Here is an 11,113-nt window from a genome sequence, read left to right on the forward strand (position 1 = left end):
AAAAAAACAAAAAAAGGAAAGGATATCTGGGGCGGGGGTTGTGAGGGAAACTGACTTTGTATTTTATTGATTAGTTTCAGTTCTTTTAGAATTCATTCATATGTTACCATATTTGTAAACTGATACTAGATTAAATATTGTGTTCCAAATTGGCCTCTTAGGGCAATTTTAGAGTGTGTGGGTATGTGTGTGTGTGTGTGTGTGTGTGTGTGTGTGTGTGTGTATAGAGAGAGAGATTTGTTTATTTATTATGTATGTAATGTATGTAGTGTATACACCCCAACAGTGTACATTGTATATGTAGCGGCAGAAGACAACTTGTGGGAGACCATTCTTTCCTTCCTTGTATGTGCCCAGATCTCAGATATTTAACACTTTTTAATTAGATGACTTATTTATGTGCAGTTACATGTTTACATGAGGTCAATAGGTAACTTGTGGGAGTCATTCTGTTCTTTCACCTCACCATCTGGATCATGAAGATTGACCCCAGGTCATCAGGCTTGGCAGCAAGTGACCATTACCTAATCAGATCATCCCACTGGCTCTAAAGAACTCTAGATCTTTGTTAAGTTGGGAGCGTAGGTCACAGTCCCTTGCATCTATCCCAGCCCCCAGGCCTAGTCTGGACTTCAAATCCCAGCAGGCTAGGTCCTGACCCCTCCCTGAGGGTGGGTACTTAAGTGATCCCCCAAAACACCCTCCCGGGGGTCGCCTTCCTGCAGCTTCCCAGTTTCCCCCTTGGGGCCACCCGAGCGCAGATCTCCCATTAAACCTGGATATTTCTTAATTTGGCTTGTTTTGATTTGGCTTGATTGGGAGTTTTTGCGTCGTCAGGGAGCTCGCGTTAAGAAATATTCCTAACAATCTTCAAAATGATTTTTCAAAGATTTATTTTATTTTATGTGCATGGGTGTTTTGCCTGCCTGTATGTCTGTGCACCATGTGTTTATATTATCTGTGGAGGCCAGGAGAGGATTTCGGATCCCCTGAAATTGATGGTTTTGAAGCTACCATGTGGGGGCTGGGATCAAACCCTTGTTTTCTGTAAAAGCATTAATGCTCTTAATCACGGAGCCATCTCCCCAACCCATCTCAGTCGGGGTCCAGTGCCAGCCCAGACCCTGTATTGTTTCTCCGGCCTAGAGGGGAGGCATGGGATTAAAGACACACAACTCACATGGTTTTATCAGGAGGGAGATACTCAATGATTCCCTCATGAAATCCTGAGTTCACATCCTGAAAATTCCCCTAGTTTATTCTCCAAACAGCCTTACATAAACTTAGGGGAAATTCATTAGCACTCTGTTTCCTAGGTAACCAGGCGAATGTCTCTGGTCACACCCACACCTTTGACCACGCCTTTCTGTGCCCTTTTTGTCACCTCTCCTATCTTCCTGCTCTGTGTGCCAGCTCTGTCAAGTAGACCGAATTAACACCTCTTATCAGGCAATCTCCATAATTACAAAGAAGGGAGCAAAACAACATTAGCATATCCTGACCCTTTGTTAGGGAGGTGACCACCTCCTATGTGGCAGGTGCAAACTATGGCCTGAGATTCTGGTCACCATACCATATAGAAATATGGGCCTACACCTCTCCCTGCTGATGTAGGTTGCCTTTCTGTATGCTGTGAATATGTTTTATTACCATTGACTAATAAAGAAGCTGCTTTGGCCTATGGCAGTACAGAATATAGCTAAAAGGGAAAACAAAGCTAAATACGGGGAGAAAGAAGGTGGAGTCAGAGATGTGAGCAGCTGCTGGAAAAGCAAGTGAGGTAACAAGCCGTGAGCCTTGTGGTAAAATATAAACTAACAGAAATGGGATAATTTAAGTTATAAGAGCTAGTTAATAATAAGTCTGAGGGGGCTGGAGAGATGGCTCAGAGGGTAAGAGCACTGGCTGCTCTTCCAAAGGTCCTGAGTTCAATTCCCAGCAACCACATGGTGGCTCACAACCATCTGTAATGAGATCTTGCCAGCAGTACATTGTATGCTTAATAAATAAATCAAATTTAAAAAAAAATAATTAGTCTGAGGTAATAGGCCAAACAGTACATAATTAATATTAAGCCTCTAAGTAGTTATTTTTAAAGCAGCTGTGGGATCAGGCAGGACGAGAGACCTCCAGTTACACCATGTCTCTATTATTTTCTTTCTTACTGAAACTCCTGACTCCAGGTTTTAAAGGAAAACCTCTTCTTTCCTTTTAAAGGCTGTGCTGTGCTGTGTTTAATATATTGTACCTCTTCTTTCTAATGCTCCTTTCTTCTAATGAACCTCATTTCCTGAAGAATGTTCATGTGCTGGCTCCTTTTTTTGACTAGCTTTGTCTTTTATTTAACAGTGTTCTTACCTTGTGTGGGCTCGGGGCTGTTTTGGCTAAATGGAGTGCTCTGCGATACCTGTTAAGTCTGTTTTTACTCTTTAGCAGTGTTCTCAATCTTCCCAATGCTGCCGCCTTTTAATACAGTTCAAGTTGTGGTGACCCCAACCATAAAATTATTTCATTGCTACTTCATAATGTAATTTTGTTACTGTCATGAATCGTAATGTAAATGTCTTATACGCAGGATATTGATATGTGATCTCTGTGGGTTGCAGCCTACAGGTTGAGAATGCTCTATGGGGTAGTTCAACTCTAATGTTCTCGTTGACTTCTTATTTGGATGATCTGTCTAGAGATGAGTATGGTATTGAAATTACCCACTGTTTTTCTATCAAGACTTATTTAAACTTTAAAAAGCTATTGGTATTTGTTTTATGAAAAGTTGGTATATATCGTCTTGGTGAATTGTTAACCTTTTAAAATACATAGTGGCCTTCTTTTGTTCTCTTGACCCTCAAAGGCCTGATGTTAGTGACCTACTTCTGCCTGCCAGGATCCACCTTCTAAATATTTCATAGCCTCTCCAAATCCCTTCCTGCAGTGGGGAAAGTATTTAAAACACGAAGGTGTAGGGGCAACCTCAGATTTAAGCCTGATCTGGCATCTTGCATCCTTACAGTCTCAGTTCAAAATATTTTCTTTCCTTTTATGTAGCATCCCAAGATTTTCTGTGAATTCATGTTGTTTCTGCAGCCTGAGGTGCTCTTCCTTCTGTCTTCTCTTCATCAGGCTTTTTTTTTTTTTTAAAAAAAAAAAGATTTATTTATAGCTGGGCAGTGATGCTACACGCCTTTAATCCCAGCACTTGGGAGGCAGAGGTAGGCCTATGAGTTCCAGGCCAGCCAGGTCTAAAGAGCAAGTTCCAGAATAAGGCTCCAAAACTACATAGAGAAACCCTGTCTCAGACAGATTTCATTACAGATGGTTGTGAGCTACTATGTGGTTGCTGGGAATTGAACTCAGGACCTTAACCTCTAGGCCGTCTCTCCAGCCCAGGCTTTTCTTATCTTTAGGTTTCATTCAGCATTGCCTTACCACCATGAGACTCCTTTGACTGCCCTAATTCCAAACTCAAACAGTACATAATTAATATTAAGCCTCTAAGTAGTTATTTTTAAAGCAGCTGTGGGATCAGGCAGGAAGAGAAACCTCCAGTTACACCATGTCTCTATTATTTTCTCTCTTACTGAAACTCGAACTCTTAATATCTGCTTAAAATAATGTTTTTGCTTATCTCTCTAATAGAGATTAAATGGTCATATCTGTTTCATATTCCAGAGTAGACAGACTACCTATTGTAAAGTGCCTAGCCCAAGAGACAACTGAATATTAATAGTCAGCTTTTTAAAGAAATGAGTTAAGATTTCTTTTGGAACAAAAGTTACTTCACAGAGTCAAGTAACTGCAACATAAAAGAATGAAACACATCTTTGCATCATTAAAACAAATGTTCCACAGCACAAACAAATGTAACACATCTTAAAATAACATTCCACAACATTCCCCTATGTACCAGCTATTCTCATTTTCCTAATTTTTGTGTATATTTTTATATATGTAGTGTATGTGTGTGTTCATGTGTGTGTGCAGATCTATTCATTGTATATGTGGAGGCCAAAGGTTAGTTGATATCAGGTAACTTCATCTATTTCTCTACCTTATTAATTTCTTTGAGGGTCTTTCACTGATTCTGGAGCTTGCCACGTCTGCCAGACTGACGGGCCAGTGAGCTTGTCTTCACTGTCAGCACTGGGATCACAGACGTGCATGCCTGGCCTAGCTTTCCCATGGGTGCCAGTGATTTGAACTCGGGTCTTTATCACTTTTCCCGGAGTCATATCCTCAGTCCTCAGCTTCTCTAATGGAAAAATAATGATAAATGACTCTGTGTGTATGTGGGTGTAGGTGTATGTTCGTATGTAAGTGTGTGTGTGTGTGTGTTTGTGTATGTGTGGGTGTGGGTGGCCATGTGTTCTGGTGTTCTCCTGAAGGTCCTGGGACAATTGTAGGGTCAGTTCTCTCCTTTCACTGTGTGGGTTCCAGGAATCAAACTCGGGTCATGGTTGTGAACCACCATGTGGTTGCTGGGAATTGAACTCAGGACCTCCAGAAGAGCAGTCAGTACTCTTAACCTCTGAGCCATCTCTCCAGCCCAGCATTTAATTTTTTTAGCCATCTTTTTTATGCTTTGCCATTGAAAATATATGGCAAAGTTAAGGCTATATCCTTCAGACTCAGAACTTTTTAAAAAAATTTGTTTAATTTTAAGCACATTGGTGTGACGGTGTTAGATTCCTGATCCAAACTGAGTTATGGACAGTTGTGAACTGCCATGTGGGTGCGGGGAGTGTTTGAACCCAGGTCTTCTGGAAAGGCAGCTGGTGCTCTTAACCGTTGAACCATCTCTCCAACCCCCAGACTCAGAACTTAATTTCTGTTGTTAATAAATCATAGGTTGCCTTGAGATATTTCCTACACCATTGCTTTACAGTAAAATTTGTTAGTGAGTTTTCTTGTTCCCTCAGCTAGATACTCTAAGCTGAGTATAAGGGGTATTTTTAGGTCTTGCCTAGCAGTGATCGCACGGGGCTGGAGTGTGTTTTCTAGCAGTGATCGCACGGGGCTGGGGTGTGTTTTCTAGTAGTGATCGCACGGGGCTGGAGTGTGTTTTCTGGCACTGTTTCACAACGTTATGCTGGGGGAGGGGTTTTCAACTCAGAAGAAACAGGTTCTCATTTCTAAAAATGATACAGTGGTTATTTAGTTAATTTGATTTTTCCTTATACAATACATTCCTTATCAAATCATTATAATAGTGTTGACAAGTTACATCAGTTCATTAGTGTGTGGTTCAGTGAACATAAAGTGCTACATTGTGTCATAAGTGTATTAATTGTCTGTGTTGCAATTTTCATTTCTCAACTATAGGCAGTGCGGTGGCATCTGTGGCTGTGGATCCCAGTGGCCGTCTCTTAGCCACAGGTCAAGAAGACTCTAGCTGCATGCTGTATGACATCAGAGGAGGCAGAATGGTCCAGAGTTACCACCCTCATTCCAGTGATGTGCGCTCTGTTCGCTTCTCTCCTGGAGCTCACTACTTGCTAACAGGCTCTTACGATATGAAAATAAAGGTGACAGACCTACAAGGTGATGAGATCAGCTTCCCTTCGTTTTTAGTCTCCTATTTGGGGCTTTTTTCTAGTTTGATATGATTGAATAACATTTTTAAGCTTTAATGTTATAGTTATTGAGAAAAATGAATTAAAATTTCTTATAGTAAATTATTAAGTAAATGGAGTGAGATGTCATTTAATAAAACACATTTTATTCCGTTTATTTGCTACAGTGACTTATTCTATGATATAAATGATGGATTTATATGCTCCTTAGCATCCTTAAAAATATTGTACAATTTATATAATTAGTTCTTCAGTGTCCAGTTTTATCTTTAAACATTCTTTAACTAAATGTTTGCTGTATAGCAATTAGGAACAGATGAATTAAACAATTAGCTCCCATCTTAATGGAGGTTGTATTTTAGAGGCAGTGAAAAATAAATTAACAAATGATGTCGTTCTTTTAGGTCCTGGCCAGTGCTATTAAAGGATTAGCTGGTAGGAGACAGTGACTGTAGTTAGGGATGGCTGTTGTAGGCAGGGATCATGAGAGTAAGCTATCCCAAGGCCCTTGTAAACAACATACCGCATGCAAGGACGCTCAGGCAGGCAGATGGGAAGTGGTCATGAGTCTGCAGGAAGCCAAGGTTGGAATTGAGTGAACCCAGGGAAAGAGATACAAAAGTCTAAGTTTGAGGCAAAGTTTATTGGCACAAAAGGTCTGTTTTTAATACAAAAACCAAGAGAAGGGTCAATTTCCCATGTGCTATCTGTCCTCCACATGCATCCTCTCCATTGTCAGTTTTCCCGCCAGAATAGTACGTAAGTTATAACCTGAATCCTTCAGAAAATCATTAATCAAGAAGTAATCTAACCTAATTACATCCTTAGTCACTCTCTTGTGTGTGCTGTTGGTAGGACAGGGATAGAAATGCTGGATTGGAGAAGCTGCTGCTGGAATGGCCTGAGGACAGGCGGTGTCTGGGAGTGAGGTGTGAAGCGGAGGGGAAAGAAGTAGCTGAATTTAAGGGATTTTTAGTTCAGATTAGATGTAGGGAGTCAGAGAACAAGGAGTCAGTGGTCCCACGTTTCTGACATAAGCAGACAGTGCCGCTAGGGAGAGGAGGTGTATGGGTAAGGCAGAACAAATGTGGGCAAGAAAACAAAATAATTGGTTTTAGACAATTAAAATTTAAGACAGGTGCCAAGTGGGTTATTAAATGATTATTTAAAGGCTGGATGTGGTGGCACACGCCTTTAATACCAGCACTCAGGAGGCAGAGGCACGCAGATCTCTGTGAGTTTGAGGCTAGCTTGGTCTACAGAGTGAGTTTCAGGACAAACGGGGCTACACAGGGAAACCCTGTCTCAAAAAAAAAATTTGGTTCCTAATCTGAAGTTTAGGTTTGGGGATGAAGTGAATGTGAATCCTAGGCTTATAAACACACAGGTTAGGTGGGATTTCAGAGGAGGAAAGACAGAAGAGGTCTGCCAGCTGACTCTGGGACCCCTCAAACTTTAAATCAGGAAAGGAAGGAAAATCATCGAAGTCCTTGAGCGAGATCAGCAGCTTTGGAGGAGAGAGTGCAGCCACAACAAGTGTTGCTGTGTGTTTGTTACCAAATCCTGACGTTTATCTCTGCCTAGACCTTTCCTTCTATAGCATCCCAGAGTAGCAGGAAGTCTGTACAATCTGTGTGTCTACTTACTTCTTGTAAGCGTATTCTTTTGAGCGTCCTTGCATGCGGTATGTTGTTTACGAGGGCCTTGGGATAGCTTACTCTCATGATCCCTGCCTACAACAGCCATCCCTAACTACAGTCACTGTCTCCTACCAGCTAATCCTTTAATAGCACTGGCCAGGACCTAAAAGAACGACATCATTTGTTAATTTCTTGTTAATTTCTTGTAAGCCAATGTCTCTTCTTTCTCAATTTAGGGGACCTCACCAAGCAGCTTCCTCTTATGGTGGTGGGGGAGCACAAGGACAAAGTGATCCAGTGCAGATGGCACACCCAGGATCTTTCCTTCCTGTCATCGTCTGCGGACAGAACTGTGACCCTCTGGACTTACAGTGGCTAGAGGCCACCCCACGTCGGTCTATGCAGTGAAAGCACAGACTCGAGACTACTGAATTGTGAGGACTACAGGCCTGAAGAACGCAGACTTTCCAGAAAGACTTTACACAAGGAAGCCCCTTGTTACCATGTCTTGTCGACAGAAGGTGTTGGGTGGTGGTTTTCAGTCTTCCATGTGTGTTCATGCTGCTGTGTAGTCTCCTTGCCAAAGTCTGCAGAAGAGCTCTTATGTTGGTTTGCACGCCAAGTCAAGGTACAGGATGTGTTTATGGTTTATTATTAAATGCACTCTCGGGTTTTGCTCAGATAACAGTTTTATACATACACTGACATGGAATTAATATTTAAGTAATTGTTACATATAATACACCCAAGTTCTCCCCAGATGAAGCATAGGTGTTCAGAAGTTACTTTGCTCTTGTCACAATCCCATATTGTATCACGTGTCTTCTAGAGGTCAGAATTTGATAAATCTCTAAAATTTTACATGATTGCCTTTACATAGGGATCATTATTGGAGTTCACAGATGAAAGGAAAACTGCTTCTCAGTGTATTTCTTTTCCTTAACCCAGGGTCTGGTTGCTAATTTGTCACATCATTTTGTTTCAGGCTAAAAAGTAACCATTTTGCTTTGGAAACTTGTTGATTTCAATTTTTTGAATGCACAAGATACCTCCCTTTCAAGTGATACCATAGAAGCAGAGTGGCCTCAGCTGTGAGGAACAATATCTGATGGTAGGGATGATTTACTGGGTAGCATTTTCCTCCTCAAAATTAAAGACTTTGCCATGACCTTAGCATGGCTTGAGCAACTGTCTGCATGATAATTAAAAGTGGGGAACTGAAACTTTGCACTCCAGAAACTAACTTGGATTTTTCTTGCACAGTTTTGTGTAATGAAGAATAATGATTTTATTTGTACAGTACTATAGATCCTAACATTTTATGTATCTTTATTTTCATATTGTTCAGTATTTTACTTTAAGTTATTAAATAGGCTGTTTTATTTATTTCAACTGCAATTGTATTGACCTGTCTGTTCACCATATGTAGCAAGCATTTTAAATCTATAGTCCAAAGGGGAAGGGCAGTAGACGTGTAACTGTGCTTTTATTTCAATAAAGACCTCTTGACACCTACAACTCTATCGGTTTCCCACGGTCTAAGTCTGTGGCACTCGTTGAGAGTGCTGCTTCCAGGTTCCTTGGAGCAGGTAGGTCCAAAGAAAGAAAGAGTTGTTGGAGGAGTGGACCTATGCCCTACCCTAACCTTTTCCTAAAGCTTGTCTACTAACATGCTCTGTAGCCCCAGCAACAGATAGCACTTCTCTGCCCCTCCATCCTTTCGCCCTTCACCATTCAGGTATTGAAGGATTGAACCCAAGACTTTGCACACGCTAAGCAGTCAGTCTACTACTCCTGAGCTGCATCCCCAGCTTTCTCTTGTGACTTTTAATTAACAAAGCCTGTCACAGCAAGGGCTGGAGCATAGTTCAGTAGTAAAGCACTTGCCAGGGCATGCAAAAGGCCCCAGGTTCAGTCCTCAGCACTGTAAAACACATAAAAATGAATACACATTCTAACCCGGCTCCAGTTGGGTTTGGAAGCTTTTGAATGTTTTACAGCTTCACCCTCACACAGAAGGGAACACTGTAAAAACCAACATCATCTTAAAATTAAATCTCCTTAGTTTAGTTTAATGCACAATTTCACAAATTTTAGAATTTCTGTTTTCATTTTGTTTTGAGATGATCTCACTCTTAGCTCTGGCTGGTCTGGACCTCACAGATCTTTTTTCATTCCAAGTGCTGGGATTAAAAGCATGCACCACAGCCAGGCACTGGTAGTGCACGCCTTTAATCCCAGTATTCAAGAGGCAGAGGCAGGAAGATTTGAGTTCGAGGCCAGCCTGGTCTACAGAGTGAGTTCCAGGACAGGCACCAAAGCTACATAGGGAAACCCTTCTCGGAAAAACAAACAAAAAAACCCCAAAAATGGTGTGCAACACCATAGCCAGGTCTGGTGTCACACCCTTTAATGCCAGCACTCGAGAGGAGAGGCGGATGGACCTCTATGAGTTTGAGGCCATCCTGGTCTACATAGTGCATTCCACAATAGCCAGGGCTGTCAACACAGGGAAACGCTGTCTCAGAGAAAGTATTTTTTCTGTGTGGGCACCTCCATAGATGAATTCTCTACATTTTTGGAGCAGATTTTTCATGGTTCCTATTAGCTGCTTTTCATAAATGGCAAAATTGCTCATTTATCATGGAAGACATTATAAAAGTTACGAATAAGGAATAGGGAGCTTCCCTGGGCAACAACTCCAGGACCTCCATGTATACAGCTACCCAGTCATTCTAGGACAGTTAATTCTTTTCTCTTTATTTTCGCATCTTTCCCTTCCTTTCCACTTCTTCCTTCTCATAAAAACTGTATTTATAGGATACTATGGACTTTTCAACTCCTTTGTATATTTTCTTCTAGGTTTTTGACATGGCACATTATGTACATTAGTAGATAATAAAATATCAAATTTTTATCAGTCTATTCCTATTAAGTTTCATGGTAGTAGATGTGCATGGTGTTACATTCCTGTATAGCAACTGGACTTCCTGAGACCATCTCAAAAGATTTATATTCAAATGAATAAATATAGAGTTAGGGATATAGCTCAGTGGAGAGCTCTTCCTAACAGTGTAGCTCCATGGCAGAGCTCTTCCTGATGTGTTTATGAAATGCTATATCCTACTTTGATCACTGTTGGGAAGAAAGCTTTCAGGACTCTCAAGTGAGGTATGAAATCCACTTCTCTTTTTTTATTAATTTATTTACATATACATAGGTGTGGTATGGGACAATCATCTATATTCTGTCAATTATATTTTAAATAAACGCTGAATGGCCAGTCATCAGGCAGGAAGTGTAGGTGGGACAACCAGACAGGAAGTAGAGGCAGGTCAATGAGAACAGGAGAATTCTGGAAAGAAGCCCATTCCTCTGCAGTTGTGACCCTGCCACAGAAGAAGCAAGATGTGACTGCCTCACTGAAAAAGGTACTGAGCCATGTGTCTAACATAGACGAGAATAATGGGCCAATATAAGTTATAAAAGTTAATAAGCCTGAGCTAATGGGCCAATCAATTTATAGTTAATGTAGAGCTCTGTGTGATTTCTTTGGGACATAACAATTGCAGGAACTGGACAAAGATATACAGAAGCCCCTCCCCCCGGCAACATAGGTGTGTGTGTGTCTCAGTGTGCACTGAGACACGAATAGGAAGGTAAGGACAGCTTCTAGGATTTAGTTTTCTCCTTCTGCCATATTGGTCCAAAGGGTCAAACTCAAGTCATCAGGACTGGCAGCAAGCTCTTTACCTGCTGAGCCACTCACAGGCTCGAATTGCATTTCTTTCATTGCATGGTCTTATAATAAAGCACCAGAAATGACTTTTAGTAACTGTTGAGATAACTGTGTCCATTCCCTGTGTCTCCACACTGTCTTCCCCATGGGGCCGAGTAGATTCT

The 11,113-nt window shown here is 41.3% G+C and overlaps 1 protein-coding gene across 2 annotated transcripts in view; it reads left to right on the forward strand.

The window, feature by feature from the left end:
* The window catches only part of Wdr47 (WD repeat domain 47), a 51,012-nt gene extending 42,331 nt beyond the window's left edge, over window positions 1–8,681 (forward strand). For both annotated transcript variants that reach the window (XM_038311236.1, XM_038311237.1), the window contains exons 14-15: window positions 5,320–5,538; window positions 7,447–8,681. In XM_038311236.1, coding sequence (XP_038167164.1) covers window positions 5,320–5,538; window positions 7,447–7,589 — 362 coding nt within the window. In that variant the 3' untranslated portion in view covers window positions 7,590–8,681. The remainder of the gene's footprint in view (window positions 1–5,319; window positions 5,539–7,446) is intronic.
* The last annotated feature ends 2,432 nt before the right edge of the window (window positions 8,682–11,113 follow it).

This window comes from Arvicola amphibius, chromosome 14 (assembly GCF_903992535.2).
Source record: "Arvicola amphibius chromosome 14, mArvAmp1.2, whole genome shotgun sequence".
NCBI classification, from domain to species: domain Eukaryota; kingdom Metazoa; phylum Chordata; class Mammalia; order Rodentia; family Cricetidae; genus Arvicola; species Arvicola amphibius.